At 32.8% G+C, this 24,671-nt stretch overlaps 1 protein-coding gene across 1 annotated transcript; it reads right to left on the bottom strand.

Annotated features, from left to right (window-relative positions):
* Positions 1-41: 41 nt before the first annotated feature.
* Positions 42-24,460, bottom strand: LOC131954363 (tetratricopeptide repeat protein 21B). Its single transcript, XM_059317984.1, has 37 exons — positions 24,331-24,460; positions 20,666-20,795; positions 19,967-20,077; positions 18,508-18,572; positions 17,897-17,998; positions 16,880-16,962; positions 16,316-16,510; positions 15,960-16,044; positions 15,663-15,761; positions 15,226-15,348; positions 14,001-14,168; positions 13,481-13,588; positions 12,998-13,090; positions 12,238-12,367; positions 11,690-11,847; positions 11,135-11,255; positions 10,419-10,519; positions 9,176-9,414; positions 8,701-8,773; positions 8,438-8,548; positions 8,156-8,208; positions 7,962-8,050; positions 7,256-7,376; positions 7,043-7,108; positions 6,769-6,871; positions 5,803-5,913; positions 5,116-5,197; positions 4,381-4,531; positions 3,870-4,034; positions 3,540-3,609; positions 3,146-3,271; positions 2,888-2,926; positions 2,396-2,509; positions 2,126-2,236; positions 1,686-1,806; positions 1,315-1,382; positions 42-509 (listed from the first exon to the last, which is right to left on the bottom strand). Exons 1-37 carry the CDS (start codon positions 24,355-24,357, stop codon positions 432-434), a joined length of 3,990 nt encoding a protein of 1,329 aa, XP_059173967.1. The 5' UTR covers positions 24,358-24,460; the 3' UTR covers positions 42-431.
* Between the last annotated feature and the right edge of the window lie 211 nt (positions 24,461-24,671).

Consider the following 24,671-nt stretch of genomic DNA (forward strand, 5'->3'; position numbering starts at 1 on the left):
TAACTTAAATGTTTGTGTTGTGAAAATCAAACTTGAACCAAACACAGTTAACATATATCACATTTTTATTATTTTCAATCTATTTATACTGGGATAAAAACAAAATAAATATTCATGACAGCATAAATCATACTTAGATAAAAACATTTCTTGACAGAGTTTATTGGATAGTCAACTGGTAAAAATGTTTCAAGATTTGTACATCAGATCTTCACGTCAGTGTAATAAAATCACAAAATCACATTTTTAAAAAACTGAATTGTAAAATTGGACAACATTTGTCTAGGTAAAATGAAAAAACTCCAGACAATATGAACCTTATTGTGATACTTGTCTCAGGACGGAACAATTTATTTTGAACAGCTTTAGAAGTACAAAGTAATGGATAATGAAATGGTGACTCTTCAACAGTTGTGTGCTCTCCATACTACTCAAACTCTGATGCTCTGCCTTGCCTTTTCCAGGATATCTTTACGAATTTTTGGATAATTTGGGTGCGTATTGAGAACCTGGAAATAATCATTTTAAAATTACCACACACTAGCAATGTAAGAAATAAAACATTGAAACAAAACTAATAGCAAAAAAAAAGCACAAACAAATTTTATAAGTGTTGGGTGGGTGCAAAAGTTAAGTGATTTACAGCTAATTACAGATCCATACACAGAATAAAATATTGATCAAGATTTGAAACGTTCAGTTAATAGATTGATCAATCGTATACTGAAAAAGATGGCAGTTATGTGAGTTACAGCTACATTACAGATCAACACACAGTATTAACTACTTATCAAGATTTGAAACTTTCAGTTAATAAATTAATCAATCATACAATGAAAAAGATGTCAGAAGTAAAAACAAAGTTTAAGTAGGTAAATAGTTTATGATTTTAACTTTTGTGCCATATAATATACAAATGGATTGATATGTACCTATCAAATAATTTAAGTTTTTAAAAATATAGCCACCAAAAACAGATGTAATATTTGTAGAAAGAACGTGAAAATAATCACTTTATATTTTTCAATTTACAAGATATAACTTCCTAAAAAGACATAAAAAAAACATGAAAATTTTACTTTTTCATTGCAATATTATTTGGGTAAAGCAATTAACTGTTGGCTATTTGTTGGAGTGCAGGTAAGACTTGTACAACATACTTTTCTTTAGTATCAGTATCCTTAACATCCATTAAAAAACACAAACATGAGACTGTTTTGCTCAGTCAATGTTTTTGCAGGAGCCAATTTAAAATAGCATTTGATGAGCAGATGAGAACAACACTAAACAAGTAAATTAAAAACTTGGACTTACATGTTGGCAAATGTCTATTGCATCAACAAACCTTCGGGCTTTCATATAATTGAATGCAAGTTTGTAGCCTAAAAGTTGGTGAGAAAATATATTAATTATAAACATATTCATCTCTACAATATTTCACAGGATTAAAAAAAATCCACTTATATGAATGGCTAGGTTAGTCTAACCATAACTACAGTTTAATGAAGGGAAACAACCAAAGAAATACAGGACACAAAACAAGCCAAAAAGAGTTATGGAGAAAGGCAACAAAAAAGATTTTTAAACATTTTTATTACTTCTTATTACTATCATCTGATTAGCTTTGCTGCTTATGACGATATAATGTGTGCATAAAATAAAACAAATATCTATTGCAAACTTACCAATGACAGGATTATTTTTGTTGCCATACTTCCAAGCATTTTCATAACTATTGGCTGCATCTTTGTAGGACTGTTCTTTTTCAAAGATGAAACCACTGTACTCATAAGCTTTACAGCATGACTGAAAGCAAAGTCAAAAATACTTTTAAAGAAAAAGATAACACATAACCATAAGCTTACAGAAGAAATATATAATGGAAAATTTGTTTGTTAATGTGATTCAATTTTTAAAATTTAGATAAAGACTTCTGAAAATACAATATTCTAATCTGTTGTAAAACATTTCCAAATTTATCAGGTAATTCTTAAACAAAATTTGATTTTTAAAATGCTAAAAGGATAATCTATGAGAAAAGTCATGCATGAAGATAACCTAATGTAGGATTGCCATTTCTATTTACTAGCACAGTTAGGCATAAGGTATCACTGAATCACTGCACCTTATTGAACTGTAGACATCTTTTCAGCAGTTCTCCAGCCATGTCATACTTGCCAGATTGCACATAAATATCAGCAAGCAACAGCCAGCTCTTCTCCAAGTCTTCAGCATCCTGCATACAGTAAATTAAATTTTATTTAATCATTTCAAATTACAACACACAAAAATCACATTTTTTCCAACAACTGTTGTATGAATTCACAACACAGTATTACAGAAAGAATGAAAAATTAGGTTTTTAAAATTAATTTTATTTTTAAAACTATCAAACCTGAATGGTCCATGGACTTTTGGCAACTCTTTTCAACTGGTTCCTGGCACGAGGGACTTGTTTTAACACCATGTAGGCTGTTGCCATTCCATATAAAGCACCAACATGTTCTCTCTACCAAGAGGAAAAGAAAACAAACATGTAACTCATTAAGCTTAAGAAACTGAAGAAGAATAAGATAGTTACTTATAATTTTTCTCTTCCAACTGATCATGTTAATTTTATTATAATGTTTAGTTAAAGTTTTACATTATTTTTAATGACTAAAAAACACAGCAATGTGAGAACACTATGCATGAAACATTCAAGGTTCTTGTTAAGGGCAAAAGTTAGTTTACATTTAACTCTCTATTGAGAAAGAACCATTGTTTCCACAGTGATTAGTGGGTGCTATTGGTCTTACTTATAAAAGAAAAATAACTTATAGTTAGCATTAAAAAAAAACTTTTAAGATAAAATTATCATTCTATGTAACTAAAATATCAAAAGTACCTTCTTAGATGCTGCTTCAGCCTGTCCTTCAGCACCACCCTGTATACAAGCAATAACGGATTTCAGCAAGTGATTGTTTACAAACACAACTTGTTTAAATATCAATATTATTAGCTAATGTTGTTAGCCATTTTCTCAGATATTAAAACTTTATATTTTAGATAAAATGTATTGTCTATGTCCTATATAGCATCTGTCATGTGTGACAGTTATAATCTTAATTAATTATGTAGGAAAAAAAATGATGAGTGAACGTACCTCTGCAGAACATATTTCCATGAAACTGCTGAGTGCTTTTTCAACATTGGTCTTTTGTTTTGTTGCAATGAGAGCCATGTTTTCTAAAATTGTAACCCTCAGATCTCCAGGCTTTGGCTTCACTTCCTGTCAAAAGGAACAAATAATTTTAAATTAAAAAAAAAAAGAGAATCAGTTTTGTAGAAACAAACAAAATTTACCTGAAACTGAAATAGCTTTTTTTTTTTTTTAAATTTCTTCAAACAAAAGAGTAAAATTCTAGCCAATGTTGGGCATGCCAACCACCCTATTAACAACGCTTTCCTAGTTGTCAAATAAAGACTAATGTAAAAAAAAAAAAACCCCCACAAGTTGCTATAAATTAGTTGTCAACAAGTTCTCCCATTGGCCTCACCTTCAGCAGCTTCTCTGCTGTCCTGACTGCCAACATCTCTGTGTCTGTCTTGTCTTTGTCCATGTTAGACCTATCACAAAAAGTATACTCATAAACTTTTCAGAAACAATAAACATACTAAGTTCATTGATGATCAAATTTCAGAAATAAAAGGTACCAGCATAAAATTAACTAAAACAATTATATTGGTCCTAAGGTGTGTGAATTTTTAAAATAAAGAGTATTTGCCTTGAATGAATTTAAATAACATCATAATGAAAAATAAATTTAAAAGCAAGTTTAATTGTTTTCCTATAAAAATCTATAACTTAAATAAAAAAATGTCCTTACGATCCACTTTCCCCATCCACTGAATCAAAGACTTCTCCACCAACAGTCTCATTGTCAGGGTTCAGGCAGATCTCTATCATGTTGTAGATGGCGTTGTTCCCCCAGTCTGAATCTTTACGAGCCTTGTTAAAATGTTTCAGCGCTTCTGTTGTATTCCCTGAATACCTGAGCAGGTAAAATGTACAAAACATGTTACAGTATATATTCATAAAAAAATAAGTATAATATTCCTATAACACTTCATTTTGCTTGGCTATGTTAATTCTCAACATTAATTGAAAAGAACTGTTTCTTATTTCTATATAAAATGAAACAAAGTATTTTTAATCCTTTTGAAGTTATTTACACAAAAAAAACTTTACATATTTGAAAAAAATTGAATTTTTAAGATAAAAAAAAGGATATAGTAAAAATTATAAGCAGTATAGAATTATATTTTTAATATAAATATTTATTTCCATCCCATAATTTGTACACATTTTGAGTTAGTTTTAGGTACAGGTTTCCTTACCATTCATACAACCCTTTACAGTAAGAGAATCCAGCTTCAAATGGAGCTCTAGAGGAAGCTGTCTGTGCCTGTTCAAGAAATTTTGGCACCTCGTCAAGTTTACCTGCTCGTCTCATTAAGTCAACCAATCTTGCCAGGGCCTCGTAGTTATCTTAAAAATAACAACAAACCGAATGGTTATCACATTCTGATTCAGTGACATCACAAGATTTGGTATCATTTGGCGCAGAAACTCAAGATGTCAACACACCGCCCCCCCCCCCCCCCCACTCCATTATCGCTTCAATTATTACGCATTTTGTTTTGGTGTCAGTCTTCCATCAACTCCTATTTTATAAAATTAACAGGATAAAACTTTGTTAGGTCATTAAATTGTGCCTTATTTAAAGTTGATGTCACCCCATAAATGGTGTCACGTGGAACAGACTGCATATCTTGTACTGATTTATCTATTTTATTTTTCAACAGTTGGTTAGTTATGTAGTCTCAAAATTATTACAGTACATGTCTAAACTCTGAGCGATTTCTAATTTTTATTTTTGAAGAGTTGAAAATAACACTTTATTGACCTCTCTTCCCTTAACTAACTAATGGTATATTACAGCACCAACTTGAATTTAATAAACATGTAAATATAAAATAAATTATTTTTAGAAATTTCTTCTGATTGTATGATTAACATCACTTACTACAACCAACTAATTTACATAGGATGTGTTATAGTTTTTAACAAACCTGGTTTTGAATTTAACAACTGCTGAAAGTGGTACATGGCTGAGTCATACTCATTTCTGCGAAACATCAAATCAGCCAACATCTGTTGGGTGGAGAAAATGTTATCATTAGTACTGTTACTGTAGTTATTTAAACATTATCATTAGTACTGTTACTGTAGTTATTTAAACATTATCATTAGTACTGTTACTATAGTTATTTAAACATTATCATTAGTACTGTTAATGAAGTCAAATAAACTTTATCATTAGTACTGTTAATGAAGTCAAATAAACTTTATCATTAGTACTGTTACTACAGTAAATTAAACATTAACAGTAGTACCATTTGTGTATATTTTTTCATTAGTACTACTTTTGCAGCAAAATAAATTTTATCATTAGTAATGTTACTGAAGCAAAATAAATTTTATTAGTACTGCTATTGAAAGGAATTCTTATGTGTTCTCCAAATGCATTAAAAAACTCTGCATAATCTGGGAAACAGACTAATTCAATGATTGAACAAGGAGTTTACTTGGGTTTATGAAAATCAACTGAATAATTTTACAAATACAAAAATTTAATACTGAGGTTCTGCTAGAGAAATCTAGATTACTTATTTAAAATCAAGACAATATTGCAGTTAGGATAGGACTAAACTTTGGTTAAAATAACTTCACAGAGCCTCAATAAAAAAAAGTCTTACAATGGTGGCGCTGTCATTCTCACTGTCATTCTTCAGCAGTGTCATCAGCTGGTGCTGGCATGAGTCAAGGTCCTCTGTCATCAGGTACAGCCCAGCCAGGTCCAAACTCCTCTAGTAAAAGTCAACACAAAATGTTGTCAACAAATACAGAATTTAAAAAAGAATCCATAGTTACTAATATTGAAGTTGGAGTGTAGGCTTCCAGTGTAAGTTAATGATAATTGGGGATAAAAATTTTAATTGAACTTTTGAGTGAAAAGAGATTTAATTGAGTCTCACTCCAACTGGCTGCATTACAAAAAAAAAAAAATTTCTTTTTAAAAGATTTTAAAAAAATTATCAGTTGGCCTATTAGGCAAAAAAAAAAAAAAAACCCAACCTCCCAAAAAACCCAACAAATCTAGTGTTTCCATAACTGTCACTATATTTAAGTCACCATGTTTAATAAAGTTTTGTCGCTCAAGTTTTGATCTAGCTGGCAATCTAATAATTACACAAATAATGGGGGGTGGGGGGGGGGGGGGGGGGGGGGAGAGAAAAGAAAGGCTTGAAATGTCCAGAGATAGATTCAAAATGACAAGAAGATGTTAGTAAAATTGCTTTTAGAAGCTGTTGAAGAGAAAACCCAGTCAAAGATGTAATGGTAAGATTAGATCCACATTTTCCTACATCACTTTTCCTGTAATTTATTAATCACACTTTTCTGTCACAGGCAAGCTCACAGCTATGCTAGGATTAAACAAGGCACTCTTTACTGTGACAAATAAGTCTCACTTTAATAAATGGCTGACTTTTTTACATGAACAGGTCTCACTATATTATTTACTGAGATAGACAGGACTCACTTTAGTGTGACAGATAAGTCTCACTTTAATAAATGGCCGACTTTTTTATATGAGCAGGTCTCACTACATAGTCCAGTCTCACTTGACTGTGACTGACAGGTCTCAATAAGTGAAGTCTTACCTTGCTGTCATTCTCGCTGTACACAAGGGCATCCTTGTAAAACTTGATGGCTGTGTCCGTGTCTCGCTGGTTGGATGCTTGCTCAGCTAGCAGACTTGAGATGCTGGAGCCAGACAAAACTATTTTTTAACTGCTGAGATCACTTCATACAAGAGCAGACTGATTTAGATCTAATTTTAATTTTCAAAACCATAACATAAAATTTATTTAATGTCTAAAATATCTTTAATTTGATTTAAAATATATTTTTTTTAAAAAGGAATTCATTTCCTACCTTGCAGCAAGTTCTTTTTGTTCATGAATAGCATCAGGCTGCTCAATCTGGACACGTTTCAGAACTCTTTAGATTAAGAAAACCAATTATCAGCAATTTTAAAATCAGAATTTTAATTTAAGGAAACAAAACCACTAAATAAATACATTGTTAGTAGGTTAGCACAAACTGCTTTAAAAATCTGAATAAAATAGTTCAATACAAATTCCTCACTTGGCTTGCATATCTCTAGCCTTCTGTAACGTGCTCTGGGCCTCTTCTAGTCTGTCCACTTGGTTGTAGACTTTTGCCAGAAGCATCAAGTAACGTGTGTGTTCCATCAAAGTTTCAAGATCTACATGAAGGTGTTATATCATTTTACAGCTGAATCAGTTTTTAACTTCTTTTTCTTCTTCATTCTTTATTTTTAATGTTGGAAGGGATCCCCCTCCAGCACAATTAAGTATAAATGTCTACTGGTTATGCACTATTTAGGCCATTGACTCCAATTTCAGCCTGCTTTTCTTTTTGGATTTGCTTCCATAGCCTTTGTCCAATCAAGAACAAACTACAAGGTAGCAGTTGTTTGATTTTGGAGTTGTCTCTCCTAGAAGAGTGGCTGTCCCCAGCTAACGAGCCTCATCTGCCCGAGGGTTCGAACTCGATACTTTTCGGTTTAGCAACAATGAGCTTTACCGACTCAACCACATCGACCCCTCAGTTTTTAACAAATTTTTATTTTTTTCTTAGAACTTTTAGCTGGAATTCCATTAAGAAAACTGTAGTTATGACAAATAAAAACAACTATACTTATTTAAACCATCAACATGTACAGCAATTATCACTTAGAACAAGACATATCTTGACCATCACTACACAAAACAAGACATATCTTGATTATCCTTTCATACAACCTTGACCATCATACAACCAGACATACCTTGACCGTCATGCTCTAATGCTTGGCGCAAAACCTTCTCCGCTTTATCAAATTGTCGCAGTTTCAGAAGTAACTCTGCCAAATCATATCTAAAACAAATTACAGCTGTCAATTTTTTAAACAAATCTATTGCAAAATTGCAATCCATAACAATAAACTAAGTACTAAACAATTTCTCTCTATCGAAAACCTACCTCAATGTTGCCTGACCACCAGCTTTAAGAGAAACTTCATAATAGTTGATTGCCTGTCAAAACATGCAAATGCATTCTGTTATTGTACTAAAAATATACATAAATATTGAATTGACAACATTCAAATTAATTAAATTGATCCATAACCATTGGATTAACAACATCCATAAAAATTAGATTAAAATTATTTTAATAATAGTTTATTGTATTTTTTTAATCTCATCAACTATTTTGCTTTAACAATAAATTTTAAATTAACAATAAATTGTTTAGTGCACAAACCTTTCCATAATTGTGTGTCTTGACCAACGCTTGACCAATCTTCTTGGCCAGAGCTGCATCCTTGGGATTACTTTTCAGTGCGGATTCATACACCTCTATAGCTTTTTCAGGCTAGATGATCAAAGATTGTAAACAATAACTTACTACATTTTAAAACCTCTTTACTGTAGCAAACAAGAATAAGACAAATTGCTAAACACAGTACAGCACACATATTTTTTTGATGAGTTTTATAAATTACACTGATTTAAAAAAATACCAACCTCTTGAATGCTCATGTAAGCATCCCCAAGTAATAGACATGTGTGTGTACTTGGGTGCTTATCCACTAGCTCTCTGTAAATAGTTATACAATTAAATATTCAATAAGAAATTCTTTTTTTTTTAACCGATTAAATCCCAATTAAAAACATTAAACATAACCAAACTAAAAACTAAATCTAAAAACAATTAAAACACATTCTGTTAATACATAGAATTATGTAAAAATAAGCTCATCACGTTAATTACTTAACTTGATATTTAACTTGACACTATCATGTAAATGCAGTTTTATATTTCTAAGAATTAATTGACAAAATCTAGCATTATTTAAATAAAATTCTCATTAAACAATGCATGTCATAAAACTTTTATGTATAGCTGGGAAAGATAATAAAAAAAAAAAACAATATTTTGCTGCTGTGTTAAAAAAGGTTAAAAAAAAATATTTTAAAAAGAAAATTTTTAAAAATTGACCTGTAACAACTAGCATAAAGTCGCTTATCCTTCCTGTGGTTGAGGTAAATGTCAGCCATTTTCTCCCTAGCCTCCACAAAGTACGGCTGTTCTGGCGTGATGTTCCTCAACATTCCGAGGGCCATCTCCACATCACCCCTGGCCAGGGAGAGGTCAGAGTTGGCGATCAGAATACGAACTTCCTCAGGGGTTCCTTGAAATTCATTGATAGCGTCTTGCATTATCTTTGCTGCTTCATGCTAGAAAATTAAAATTCTTAATATAGAACTGGTTTACTGTAAGAATCATTTACTAAAGTTACAATTCATAAGGTAAAACTCTTTTACTAAAGATAAGATCCGGAAAATGTAATTTTGGTTACATATTAATAAATGAGCAATGACAATTTGTTTAATTTAATATTAATAATGTTAGCTGGTTGTTTGAAAAACTGTTTCTTGCTGTATGAGCTGTTTCCTGCAATCTTGATTTAAACTATCTAGCTGCATGTTAGTGTAGGCTGTTCTGTGCTGTATGTTGTATAAGCTGTTTCCTGCAATCTTGATTTAAACTATCTAGCTGCATGTTAGTGTAGGCTGTTCTGTGCTGTATGTTGTATAAGCTGTTTCCTGCAATCTTGATTTAAACTATCTAGCTGCATGTTAGTGTAGGCTGTTCTGTGCTGTATGTTGTATAAGCTGTTTCCTGCAATCTTGATTTAAACTATCTAGCTGCATGTTAGTGTAGGCTGTTCTGTGCTGTATGTTGTATAAGCTGTTTCCTACAATCTTGATTTAAACTATCTAGCTGCATGTTAGTGTAGGCCGTTTCTTGCTGTATGTTGTATAAGCTGTTTCCTACAATCTTCTTCTTTCTTCTTCTTCGTTCTTAATTATTAGTGCTGAAGGGGATTGAGATTTATCTGTCAGTGGGTTTGAACTCGAGACTTTGTTCGAATTTATCAACAATGAGCTTTTTGCCGACTCGACCATGCCTCCATCACAATTAAGCGTTACGTGTCAACTGGTTATGCGCCATTGAGGCTATTGACTCCGATTTCAGCCTGCTTTTCTTTTTGGATTTGCTTCCATAGCCTTTGTCCAACCAAGAACAGACTACAAGGCAGCAGTTATTTAATTTTGGAGTTGTCTCTCCTAGAAGAGTGGCTGTCCCCAGCTAAGGAGCCTCACCTGCAATCTTGATTTAAACTATTTTGTTACATATTTTAGTGTAGGCTGTTTGTGCGGTACTCCTGTTACAGTACCTGTTCGTTCAGAAGTCTGTGAGCTTCTGCCAGTTCCAGAAAAACAGAAACTCTGTCATTGACACTGATCAGGTCTGTCTTGGTCTTCTTGGAATCTGAGGCTGAAACAGTTTGTGGGATACATCATTACTACATTTAAATGCTTCAAAATAGGCATAAAAAATATGTAAGAATGTATCTTATGCAACTATAGTTAAAATGTTTGTAAAAATTCTGTTTTATATAATGCATCTGAGGGGCCTGCTATTATACATTGTTTTTAATGAATAGTTAATTTTTTAATAATATGTAATGAAGGGAGCTTTTATAGTTTGAAACAATATTTCTTTAGGATAAAAAATTAAGCAAAAGTATAAATGTCATTATTAAATATTTTCTTCTTCTTCATTCTTAATTTTAGTGTTGGAAGGGATCCTTTCCAACACAATTCAGTATACGTGTCAACTGGTTATGTGCCATTGAGGCCATTGACTCAGATTTCAGCCTGCTTTTTTTTGGATTTGCTTCAATAGCAACCAAGATCAAATTATTAAGTATAATTTGTTGAACCTTCTCCAAAATATATCTTTTAAGTAGAGTATCAATGTCAAACAATCTACCATTTTCTTAAAAATGTTTTGTTAAACCCCAGTACACATATAAATATGTTTGTGGAATAGTTCTAATTAACTAAATGGCGGATATTTTATTGAAAGCTAAAACAAAAAGCTACACACTACTCTTTTTAATCCCAGGTAATGCCATTGCCATTTGTAAGGTTTTCACTGCCTCTGCCATATTTCCCTGCTTTTTTAGGATTCTGGCCAAAATAAGATGGTACAAAGGATGATCTCTGACCTAGGACAAAATAAATTCAAAACAGATATTTCAACAGGTATTTAACCTAAAGTACCAGGTAAACCAACTTCAACAGCAATGTAAAAACACAGGCAGATTAAAAAAATTAACCAACAATATAATTTAAAAATTAATACATTCATATATAAATTTATAAGCTTATACCATTCTTCACAATGGCAATAGAAATTGTGCAATGTTTTCATGGAAGTCTACCCAGATTTCCCTTCTCCCCTTCCCTGTGGTGTAATTTAAACTGAAAACAAAGTTTCTCTGGGCATCAGTGCCCATGGAGAGCCCTACCCATGCACGACCACCTTCTCCAACTTTATAAAACAAAGACAAAGTGGCTTTACAGATGACAATAGGAAGGACTGACACACTACCTAGCAGATTGTATTATAGATATAGCAAAAGTAAAGAGTGCTGCCAACCTGAAAGTTGTAGCTCAGGCCAACTTCCAGGGACTGATTTGCCAGTTTGAAGTTGTTCTGGTTAAGATGGATCTGCGCCATTAAAATATGAGCATCAGAGAATGTGGCGTCCTGGTCTAGACAGTGTTGTAATGTTGTCTGAGCAGAATTTACATCACCTGGCAATTCAAATTTTCAAGCATAATTTTACTCTCTTATCTGACAAAAAAGCTGTATAATTATCTCCTTTTTCTCTAAGTCAGAACACTGAATCATATCTAATGTTGAATAACTGTCTTAGTCATAACAGAGAATCACATTGAAAGATGAATTTTTTTTTTTTGAAAATGAAATCAAGCAAATAATGATTTTTAGTTGGTACTAGGAACCAACATATGACATAGATCCTACCAGCAAAAACAAAATGGATGAATAAAGACCTTGACCTACCTGCAAGAAACTTGACCTTGGCGATAAGAAACAAGCCAACACCAACAGTGTAATTTTACAAATGAATACATTGATATATAAAACCAAAACAAAATGGATGAATAAAGACCTAGACCTACCTGCAAGAAACTTGACCTTGGCAATAAGAAACAAGCCATCAATGAGACCTGGAACAGCACGGGTTAAGGGATCCAGCACCTGGTGGCATCTTTTGAGTACTGGACTCACTGGCTGACCTGAGGTCACAGGCTGGAACCAGAACATTCATTACATCATCAGCTGGTCAAGTTTAGCCATGGGGTTAGAGGATATTCAAAATGTTAAATGTGTGAAGCAATGGGGTTAGAGGATATTCAAAATGTTAAATGTGTGAAGCAATGGGGTTAGAGGATATTCAAAATGTTAAATGTGTGAAGCAATGGGGTTAGAGGATATTCAAAATGTTAAATGTGTGAAGCAATGGGGTTAGAGGATATTCAAAATGTTAAATGTGTGAAGCAATGGGGTTAGAGGATATTCAAAATGTTAAATGTGTGAAGCAATGGGGTTAGAGGATATTCAAAATGTTAAATGTGTGAAGCAATGGGGTTAGAGGATATTCAAAATGTTAAATGTGTGAAGCAATGGGGTTAGAGGATATTCAAAATGTTAAATGTGTGAAGCAATGGGGTTAGAGGATATTCAAAATGTTAAATGTATGAATATAAACATAAGGGGACTTTATAAACAGCTGGGGGGAGTTTAGTTTCTTTTAAATATGTATGAATATAAACTTAAGGGGACTTTATAAACAGGTGTTGGGAGATAAGGTTTTTTGTTGTTGACAAAATCCAGGGGAGATGCTAATATTTAAATGGTTATACTTGAAACACAACTTACCACTTGAGGGCCAAACACAAGATAATCTTTAATGACTCGTAGAAGAAAGTCTGGGTTTAATTTACAGTAGTAATCTATCCCTAGTGGCAAACCCTGAGAATAGAAAAAACATTTTCATAAATATTTTTATAACTAACTGACCATAAATGACATCACTCTTCTAGGAGGAGGGAAGGTTTGGACTTTTATGAAGATAAGTGATGAGTGGATCAGAAATTTTAAAATTAGAAACTGCAGTTCTTTCAAGTTCCTAAAAACTTTCAAAAGTAAAAAAATTAAAAAGTGATCAGCATACTCAAAGTTTACCTGGCTCAGTTAATGTTTAATTTAAAAAATCGTTGCGTGTGGTGATAAAGGAAAAAAGCTTAACATCATTTACAGTTGAAACATTTTAGCAATCAAAAGTATAAAACACATTTTTTTTAGATAGATTCTTGGAGATTGAGGTTAAAAAAAAAGTTGTGTATAAACTTGGGTCCACACCTTAAGACCAGCAAAGTGCAGCTCTATTGATTCATTCAGCAGCTCCATCACCTTATCAGGACCTTTTCCTTTCTTCATGGCTAGCACTGATGATAAGTATGCCAGCTCCTACAGAAAACCATTTAAATTCAACACTTCTAAATTCTATCTTTAAAATGAAATGATCAAATCATTCTTCATACATAGAATACATGAAAAATAATGTTTTTTTTCAACAACAAAAAATAGAAATTAAAATAAAATCATTTATATTGATGTAAGTTGAATCTACCTTTTATATTAAATGTAGTTAAAAATTTAAAAAAAAAAGTGCTGAAACAATTCTTAAACCAATGAATCAACAATTTTTAAAAAATCCTTTTTTTAAAGGAATATTTTGGAATCTCAATAAAGCATAAGTTTGATTACTACAAATAATAGTATATTTTCATGCTTTTGTAAAATAGAAAATACATAATAAAATTGATTATGTGCAGTTTACTTCATTAACTGAAAGATAGAGTGAGTGAATTTTTCTTACGGCTGAGCGGCCAATACTTTGCTGTATCTCTGTCAGAAATTCCAGCTGCTGGGCCGCTTCGTCAATGTGGCCCTGCAATAGCTGGCAGCCAATGATTCCAGTGAGTGCCGCCACACTTGTCTCATCCAGCTGCATGGCGGTACGATGGCACTTCATGGCATCTTTCACCTGGTTAGTACATGTGAGAAGGTTCAATTGTTAGGATCTATGTACCTAACCTACTAAGTACATAACACAACATCTTTCACCTGGTATATGTGAGAAGGTTCAATTGTTAGGATCTATGTACCTAACCTACTAAGTACATAACACAACATCTTTCACCTGGTATATGTGAGAAGGTTCAATTGTTAGGATCTATGTACCTAACCTACTAAGTACATAACACAACATCTTTCACCTGGTACATGTGAGAAGGTTCAATTGTTAGGATCTATGTACCTAACCTACTAAGTACATAACACAACATCTTTCACCTGGTTGGTACATGTGAGAAGGTTCAGTTGTTAGGATCTATGTACCTAACCTACTAAGTACATAACACAACATCTTTCACCTGGTACATGTGAGAAGGTTCAATTGTTAGGATCTATGTACCTAACCTACTAAGTACATAACACAACATCTTTCACCTGGTACATGTGAGAAGGTTCAATTGTTAGGATCTATGTATCTAACCTACTAAGTACATAACACAACATCTTTCACCTGGTTGTTACATGTGAGAAGGTTCAATTGTTACTCCATTGGCAATTTAACAAAAAATAAACAGACAAAGCTGCTTAAGATAAAACTTTTACCAAGTAAATTTGTATGCATAAAATAATTTTATGTGTGTCAGAGAAATTTAGATCTATGCCTAAGTACCTAGCCCACTAAGTACATAACACTACCTAACTGTGTAAATTCAAACCATGACTTAAACTGGAACTTGTCTAGAAAAAAATAATTTTTTTTCATATTTGTATTAGTTTTCACTGAAAAGTAGGCCTTTTCTTAACCATTTTTTTTAGGCGATAAACAATTAAAATTTAATTTTCAATAAATGATTTTTAACTTGCTTAATCTGACTTAGTACTAAGAAACATTATTTACTCTAAAATTCCTAGAAATAAAAAAATTATACTTCTTTTCTTTCCTAAATTTACATGGTACATCACAGCAACAACCAATGTTTATTATTTTTCCAAACAATATTGTAACCAGAGTTTTGAGAGTTACCTACCTTGCCCTGCATCATCAACTGACAGCCCATCTCATTGACAAAGTCTGCATTACTGCTGTCCAGGGACATAGCCCTCTCCATTAGAACATTTGTCTGCTGGAGAACTAAGTGGTTTCTGCCACACTGGTGATAGAAAAAAACCTACGTTTGCTGATTTCAGTTTGGCCTCTTTGGGAATTTTAAAATAATTGAAATAAAACCTTTTTTTCATCATTTGGAATTTTAAAATCTTAAAGGAAACAGAATCAAAATAAGATTTTATTTGTAAAATGGAAGATAATGTGGGCAAAAAAACAACCAACCCCTTACTATATTAAACAAAGTCTCTATAGAAGCACCAACACACAAATTTAGTCATGAGACTATCTTCTTCATGTCAAGTAACAGAAACAAAATTCAAGACTTGAATTATAAATACAGTGTAATGAAAATTGTACCAGTTTGGAGAAGACTTGAGCGAAGTGCAAATATAGCTGTCCACTGCGTGACTCCACTCTATCCAGGGTGGTAATCAAGTCTGCTATTTTTGTTGCAGCCTAAGTGTTTAAACAAATTATTTTTAAATCCAAATATATATTTATTATATTTAATCAAAATTGAAAACAAATTAAAGTAACAGTTTGTATTGGTAAAAAAATGTATTTAGTCCCAAAAATTAACCATGCTTTAACAGGTTGATTTTCGCTTATAGATCTAATTATTTTTAACACTGCTAATAACTGTATTGCACATACCTCTGCATAGTTTCCTTCTCTACATAAAATTTGTACAATCTGATACTCCATTGCTTCAATGCAATGAATATCAACATTTTCTGCTCTAAAAGAAAAAACAAAACTACTAATCACACGTAAATTATAACAACTGATAAGTAACTTTAAAATGTAAACTAAATTATTTGTAAGGGTAAAACAAAAACGTGAATCAGACATAAAAATAGAAAATGATGTGGATCTAACATTTTCTAAGATAATTTGTTTGTATCTAAAATAATTTGTTAGGAGTAAAATATCAGACCATAGAATTATGTTCATTTAAATAGGATAGCCATTAAAAAACAACAACTGGGCAGCCAAGATGAGAAACAAACCTTTGAGCAGCTTCTATAGTCTGGTCCCAGTCCTGCAGTGCCAGCTGAAGCTTCATCTTCTCAACAAAAGCTGGCAGGAAGCTGGGCTGGCTGACCACCACCTGGTTGATGAGTTCCAGGGCACCGCTGTAGTTGTGTTTCAACTCAAAGTACTTGGCCTTCCCAAAGAGAGCGCTCACATTCTTTGAGCCATCACTGTACAGACATATTTTTTTCCAGTTAAGTGAATTGACTTTTATCACTCTAGTTGCAGCTTTTTTAAACAATGGATTAACAATATCCATAACCATTAGTTTAACAGCATCCGTAATTCTATTAACAATAACCTACCACAACAGAATTAATAAAATTTAGAACAATTTGATTTAAATAAACAAAAACTGAATTAAAAACATAAATAGTTATTGAAAAATTATCAATAACCATTGAATTAAGAAAAGTGATAAATATAAAAGTAAACAATACCACAAAACCCTTAACTACTGGATTTAAAAAGATTTCTTCAGGCTAATTGACTATTCACACACCATCAACACAAAAAGTAAAAATACAAGTTACACTTACACCAATGCCTCCTCAAAAAATTTAATAGCTCTCTTTGATTCTCGGCCACTCATCAACTCAATCCAACCCTTCAGTGTGAGACCCTGTCATTAAAATAAGGAGCAATTGTCATCGTAATCTATTCATGTGTTCTTTAAACAATCCAATTGTGTCATACATTCTACATTTCTCATATTTTTATGTATACTTTAATACTTTTTATACTAATGCAAATTTTAAAAATAATTAAATTAGTTGAGTAAAAAAACTAAGATAAATTTTAATACTGTTATTTAAGACTTTAGTAGAATCAGCATGTTAATTCTTTTTATATACTTCTAATAAATTTATGTTTCTACTAGTGGAAGGGTACAAAGCTTAAGAGCAACAATTTTATTAATTTCATTAAAGTTTATGCAGGTTTTAACACTTTAAAACTTGAAACAGAACACACAAAAAAACCCAACTATTTTAATACCAGTTGTTTGGTTATAACCTGAAAAATAAAAATCCCCCCAAATTATCTCTGTGATTTAATTGTATAATTAATAATAGTAAACCATTAAATTAATGCTTGGATATGATTAAAGTAATAGTAAGTCAATAAGTTAATGCTTGGCTTTGATTAAAACAATCAAGGGAGAGTGAAGATGGGAATGAAATGTGTCCTCTCCATAAGAAATGATAACTTAATTTTCTATGATTTAAGTCATCCATCAGAGCTAGTCACATACATACTGTATAAGCATGGGTTTCTCAAGTGGGGGTGATTATGGATGGGGTTAGCATGGGAGGTGGGTGGTTCAAAATCTTTGAGGGATAAATAACACCCCATGGCCAAGAATTTGTGCTTATAAAGCTACTTTTCTCACAGTGCCGACCACAAAGTTGTCAACTAGAATCTTTTAGCTTTACCCCTTGACAACACCAACCCATTTTCACATTACATCATTAATATATAAAAAAAAAACAAAAAAAAAACAAGCAAAACAAAATAATAGCTGTGAGGTCATCAAAGGAAAAAAAATGTTAATTTACATCAGTACTTTTTGGGGACATCTTCAGCATTCGGTCAATGTATTCCCTTGCCTTATCATACTTCCCTGTGTTGAACAGGAACAGCCCAGCAAAATATAGGCCCTTCGGATAAATTAGAATAAGTAAAAATACATACATTTTATTATTTAAAAGAAAAATTAAAAAAACATTTAAAGCATACAGCAGAGGCATATTTTTAAGGCCGATTCTAGTCGGAATAAGATACGCATGCGATACGCATGCGCAATGGAGAGAAACTACGACTTGCCTTAGCGGCGATATTTTCGATGGTACTGCGCATGCGTGTGTTTACAACCGCAGAACCCTAATACCAACCCTAATCCTATCCTTAACTCTATCCCTAATCCTATCCCTAACCCTAACCCTATCCCTAACCCTAGCCCTAATCCTATCCCTAACCCTATCCCTAATCCTACCCCTAACCCTCATTCTAGCCCTAACCCTAGCCATAGGTCACTGCGCATGCGCAGAACTATCTTTTGCCAAAAAATCTTATTCCGAGTAGACACTTCGTATTTTTAAACTCAAAGATGAGAAGTTACAGTTTCTATTGTTGTCCATTTATTTAATAAGGAATTTTTTTTTATTACCAGCTCTCCAGCTTGTTTCCTTTCTTCTTTTAACTTTGCATCAAGATCTTGAACAGCATCACGATCTAGAAATGAGAAATCCATAAGTTTTTATCACTGATATTTTAATCACCATGCACCTGATATTTTAATTAATGTAGCACTTAATAAAGAATACAGAAGAGCCTATGCTTTTAGACCTATATTATATAGGGCAGAAGAAGGAGAGTTCATTTATTTTTGTGGTCTATGTTGTTAGTTTCCCATACTAGTTATACTGAATGGGATGGTCAGACATTAGAGTGAATGACCAATTATTCAAAATTCTCAAGTCAGTAGGATGTCCAAGAGTCGACTCAGCTGGGGACAAATGCATCTGATGCACTTTAGGGGGAAAAGAAAGATGGCCAGATCAGACATGCCTACCCCTGTCAGCCAAAAGTAGGAACAGTTATGCCTAAAAAGAGGAATTTGTGGCCAAAAAGAGGAACATACACGCTGACGCAACTTTACTAAGTCAAAAATAAAAAAATAATTAATTAAAAATTACTCTAAACTCTATTGACATTAGTAGGCTTCTAGTCATATATAAATATAACTAGTCTCTAGGCTACATTTAAATACTGCTTAATGTCAGCTTACATTAAAAAAAAAATTAACCAGTAACCTGAGATCCCCCCCCCTCCCCCCCAAGACCCTTGATCTACCTAGTAAAAGTCCTAGTTACTTCTTACTAAGTTCTTCATAATAGTACTTACTTGTTAAGATACAACTTACAAGATAGATCAGTATTCAGTATTCGCTATTTCATTATGTACTACTAGATTCTCTACTACTACTAGATCCGTCTCTAGATCTACTATGTACTATGTAGATCTAGAAATTAGCATGTTAGTCATGATTTTATTGTATTTTTCTCCCTACATGTTATTTAAGGCATAAATTAGATCTACTATTCAATTGCAAATACTAAAAAGAACGTTCTGTAGCTAGGTTGTCCACATTTTCTATTACTATTAGTAGATGTAGATCTAGTTTAGCTAGATCTGGTATTAGATGATACTTTTAAATATAGTAAGTAAACTAGGAAAAGGAAACGTATGCCAAAGGGAGATAATCGTTTTTCCCTTGCCTTTTTTCAATTCACTTTATTACCTTTCTTTATTAATTATTTTTTTCAAAAAAAGTCGGAACAAACCGAGTCAAAATCGGAATGACGGAACAGATTACTTTTTTGGTGAAAAAACAGGACGGTTCCGATTTTGGCGGGATGGTAGGCATGTCTGGCAGATTAACTGACAACATATCTGTTCATAGGTCACATAACAATGATCTCTACTTCAACTGCCTTGTTGATCAGTACGTCTGAAAGAGTAACTATCAGACTAGTCATGTACCAAACAGAGCTGTCAGGAAGATCAGTCAACACAAGATTTTTGCTTTATCAATCGTGCTACAATATTTGGGTGAGAAAACTTACCAATGCTAGGAGATTTCTTGTGAGCAAGCATGAGTGCCATAGTTGCACATAAGTTGATGTCTCTTTTATCTTTAAGTACATCCAGCTCCCTCATCCCTTCTTGAACTCGATCTGAGATTTAAAACAGCATTACATAAGCTATGAAAAAATCAACATCACAAAAAGTAACAGAAAAAATATCAGCTTTACTAAAACGTCTGAGGAAAGAAGTCAGCATCAAATAAAGTCTGAGATAAAAATCAAATTAACTTCAGTTTAGCCTGGGAAAAACTCAGCATCCTTTTAAAGCTTTTTTTTTATCAACTGCAATAAGAAAAAATAATGATAATGTATTTTTTTTTTACAGTTTTCATTCTTGAAATCTATTTTATTGCAGTCCATCTAATAAAATACGTTTTACACTGTGCAATAATTGTTCTGAGTAAAATGCCAAAGGTATTAAATTATAAATTAACTGTTTATATAAAATGCTCAATTGACTAAATAAATGTTTTAAAAGCTTAAAAAAAAAACCTACGTAGCTATTAAAGAAATATAAGTATTATAATTAGAAAATAATTAACTCTTTGAATTAACTTTATAAAAAGCTTATTATGTCAAGGGTGATTTTTGATCATTAATTTGAACCTTCTTCCAAGGTTCTTGGAACGATTGTAAATCATTTGAATAAAAAATAATCTGCGAATGTATGTGACTTACTCTGCAAAACTTTGGCAAATCCAACATAGAATTTGAGAATGGGGTCATTGCCATAGCGTTGAAGCCCTTCCACTGCAGCAGATTCCATGTGACCATAGTAGCCTGCTTGGCAGTAATAGTTGATTTTTGCCTAAAAATAGCATTTCACATAAACAGGTTTGTGGTGATTACAAAATACAAACATCTATCTTATTAAAACTACTCAGTACCAAAATATGAAACCTTAATTTTTAAAAAAAATTAACTTATTATTTAGGCCTAAACAAAATTCATCATTGCAATGAAAAACTCTAAAAAACAAAGCCAAAAACTGGACTTGCACTTTGAGGGTTACAAGGTCAAGGCCAGAGCAGAACCGAGTTATTTATAGTTATAATGATGAAACTGTTGTGACGTAGCTAGTGTTACTAAAATAGAATTTGACTTGTAAACTTATAGACAAATGGACAAGCTATTAATAGAAAATATGCAATAGGTGGCACCGAAATAGAATAGTTTGACCTTGTTGACAACACCGGATGTACAACTGGGTGTGACTGGGTGTATATAAGAGCCATACTATTGGGTATGTAGGTAGAGAAGATGGAAAGATCGGAGGCAGACAGGCCGAGAGGCAGAGAATGGATTGAATGCAGATACAAGTGTAAGCAGATAGTGAGAGACGGAGTGATATAGTGTGAGGACCTGTGACATCGGAGGTCTGTTGAGATTCACCTAATTATCTGAACTGTGATTATTCAAGAAGAAATAAAGTGAAGTATTATTGAACCTGCGGGCAGAGTGTGCTTCTTTATATCAGGTGGGTGGATCGGTGCCAAATGAGGTGTCCGCGGCCTAGAGGCAGGAATTCCTAAGCTGCGGGCAAATACCTACAGACAGGTGGTTACACGGCTCTGTCGCATTTGGGTGCCGTGAGGAAGGGGTTGCACAAGACCTAACAAAGAAGTCACACATGCTGCTGCCTTTGTCACACTAGTATTGTTCAATAACCGGGAGGCGGGTTTTTCAGGTTATAAAAACAATCTATAGGTGGCAGGGCTATATTTGCCAGGAAAGCATCTCAAAGTTTGCTTTGGAGAATGAAGGCTAAATTTAAAAGTTGGTTTCATTAAAAATAATTGAAATTTAAAATATCAATTTCCAGAATGCAAAAATTATTACCATAGTTGAGCATTATTAGGTTCATCAGTCTATGAAAAATTGAATCAAATATTGTAAGCCATTTTTTAATAAGACTGGCCAAAAAATGACAACCAATTTTTATTAATTTTTTTTACCATCACATGACCGCTATTTGGCTGATCACTAGGAAGGAACTGTCCAGTTAACAAGTATAACCCAGGGGTCGGCAACCTTCTGAAGCGGAAGAGCCAAAAGTTACAATTTTCAAAATTTCCCTGGTTTTAAAGAGCCACTAACATTTTTTTTTATTTCAAATAATTTATTTTTTTATTAAGATTATTAGTATTTGTTCAAGGAGCTGGAGAGCCGCATTTTGACATCAAAAGAGCCGCATGCGGCTCGCGAGCCGCAGGTTGCCGACCCCTGGTATAACCCAATTTGTGGCTTGCCATGGCTTCAAGCGTAAGATTGGAAAGGTGTGACAATAAGTTTTAAATTAAGTAACAGTCAAAAATGAGCTAAAACCCTTAAAGGTAGTGCCTAATGAATTAAATTTGGATGTGTATTATTCAGTGGTCATGTTTAAATTGAAAATTGAATAGAGTTTTTATTTAGCGAGTATATCTACTTACTAGTACTTAGATACTATTAGTTAGCGCAGTTAGTCTATTTCTCTTTTAATCCAAATCATAATATTATTAATTTATAATTATAGATCTACTAATAGTAGGGTTGTCGGCATCCGCCGAGTTCGCGGTAAAAACATGACCCGAAATCGCCCATTACTTTCTGATACCGGACCCACGAGATTTGGTTTTGCATACTAATAAGTTTTTAATTTATGGTAATTAATTAAGTTTAAAAGGTCATTTCCTAAGGTTAATTAAAAAGTAGAGTGGTTGTCCCTTAGTTGTAATGGCTTTGCGACCTGATTGCATGCTGTCTCTGCTTTGGTCTTCCCTCTGTATCAAGGTTAGTTTCAAATACGTTGGAATCTCGATTTTTTAAAAGATTCCTCTAGATGAGAGTAGATTACTGATCAGACATATCTTAAGTAATTGGAAATGAAATTTGTTTTTGGATATTTTGACTCCGACATTAGTTATACCCCTCCGAACGTAGTCACTGTATGTAGGTCACGCTGCCACCATTGTTATATTTTTTCATCCCGATCTTCCTGCCTTTAAGTTTGATCAACTAATAACAGCATTCTTATGGCATGTGCAAACAAATCTAATTTTTTATTTCAAAATATATTTACATACCCATCTTTAATTTTTTCAGCTCTAGTTCTAGTTTTGCAGAATATGTTTTTCCTAAAAATCCAATTTTGTCAGACTAGACTCTAGACTCTAGACTGACAAGAGTCAGACCTAGATCTAGGTTACCTGTCTGTTGCTATACACTAGCATTGTGCTAACTGTAATTTAAAGTATTCAAGTTCTACTTACCCTTAGATATAGTTATATGCTGAAAATCAGAATCCATACACAATTCACACATAAAAACATTGATCTGATAACTTCATTTCACTTATTACAAAATGGCTTTTATATGGACTCTACTTCACCTCCCCAAAATAACAAGGCAGTTGTAGACACATTACAGTGTTCAAGTCATTTACTTTAGATTTCTGACTATGGAGTTCTTTCATTCACTGTATTTATATAAAATATTGCTTTAGAAACATTTTCATATTTGCGCAGCAGTTTTATAACAAAATGGCTTAAAGATGGACTCTACTTCACCTGCCCAAAATAATGAGGCAATTATATGCACATAACAGTGTTCAAGTCATTTACTTTAGATTTCTAACTTTGTAGTTCTTTCATTTGCTATATTTATATAAAATAGGGCTTTAGAAACATTTTCATATTTGCGCAGCACACAGTTTTTTGGGGTTATGGGAGGAAGCCAACACAAAAATATAAGTTCTGTATTATTTTTATTAATTTCAACAGCATTTACAAGTTCTATATATCATTCTAGTTAAACTCTGCAAATATGAACAAAATACAACTGCAAGTAAAATAACTATGCTCAATTTACTCAGGTATACCATGACTTGTCACAATTGGCCAATGCAAAAGCAAGGGGATTCCACCCCTCACAAAAAAATTCGCCAAAAAAAAACTATTTGAGCTAGACAGAAAATATTTTTTGTTTTGTTTTCATTTTGTTGAGCTCTACAAGAATATGTAATTTTTATTTTTATATGATGATTAGTGTTTTTTTACCTAAATCCCTACTAATAGTATAATACAAATCATAGGCATAAATCATTTTTAAACAAAAAGTCCAATTTTACCAATACACCCTACTTTTTAAAATATTGCATTTAACAGTAGAAAAATCTAGATTTTTTTGTGAATGTGAGGCAGAAATTTTCCAAAATTTGGACCAAAATGAAAATGAAAACACTGGCAAAACAGTTGAGTTAATGAGTAGTTTGAGTAGTGATCAGGCCTACACTACAGTACAGCATTATCTATAAAATCTAATGAGCTTAGTTAGTGTAAATGATGTGAGCAAATTAATATTACCAATGTTACAGGGTCTGCTTCTGCCATGATATGATAGGAAAGTAACAAATATATATCAACAGTTAGATCGAGATCTATTTGTACATCTAGTAGTTTACATTGGTTACTGTTTGTGCATCCATCTTGGAAATGTAATAGTGCGCATGTCAGAAATTCCGGAAAATGTGAGTTTAAGTATTTAACAAAAGTAGTCTATAGAATTATGGTTCTTTTTTCGAACCAATTTAGTATTTTACCTCATAGCATGTCGCCTATCTGGCTTTCAAAATATTTATAACAACTAGCGTGCCCGTCAGAGGCGTAGCGACCCCTCCCGGCGCCCGGGGCGAACTTTCAGTTTG

Source organism: Physella acuta, unplaced genomic scaffold, assembly GCF_028476545.2.
Source record: "Physella acuta isolate Inbredline_101_S28 unplaced genomic scaffold, ASM2847654v3 ptg000991l, whole genome shotgun sequence".
NCBI lineage: Eukaryota > Metazoa > Mollusca > Gastropoda > Physidae > Physella > Physella acuta.

Bases quoted from the DNA above. Each gene is read 5' to 3' on its own strand.
- LOC131954363 (XM_059317984.1), bottom strand. From the start codon at position 24,357: ATGGCAGAAGCAGACCCTGTAACATTG. The intron at 3,610-3,869 runs GTAAGGACATTT...TTTTTGTGATAG, and splicing joins GTGGATGGGGAAAGTGGATC to GTCTAACATGGACAAAGACA. The intron at 1,383-1,685 runs GTAAGTTTGCAA...ACCAACTTTTAG, and splicing joins CAAAAATAATCCTGTCATTG to GCTACAAACTTGCATTCAAT.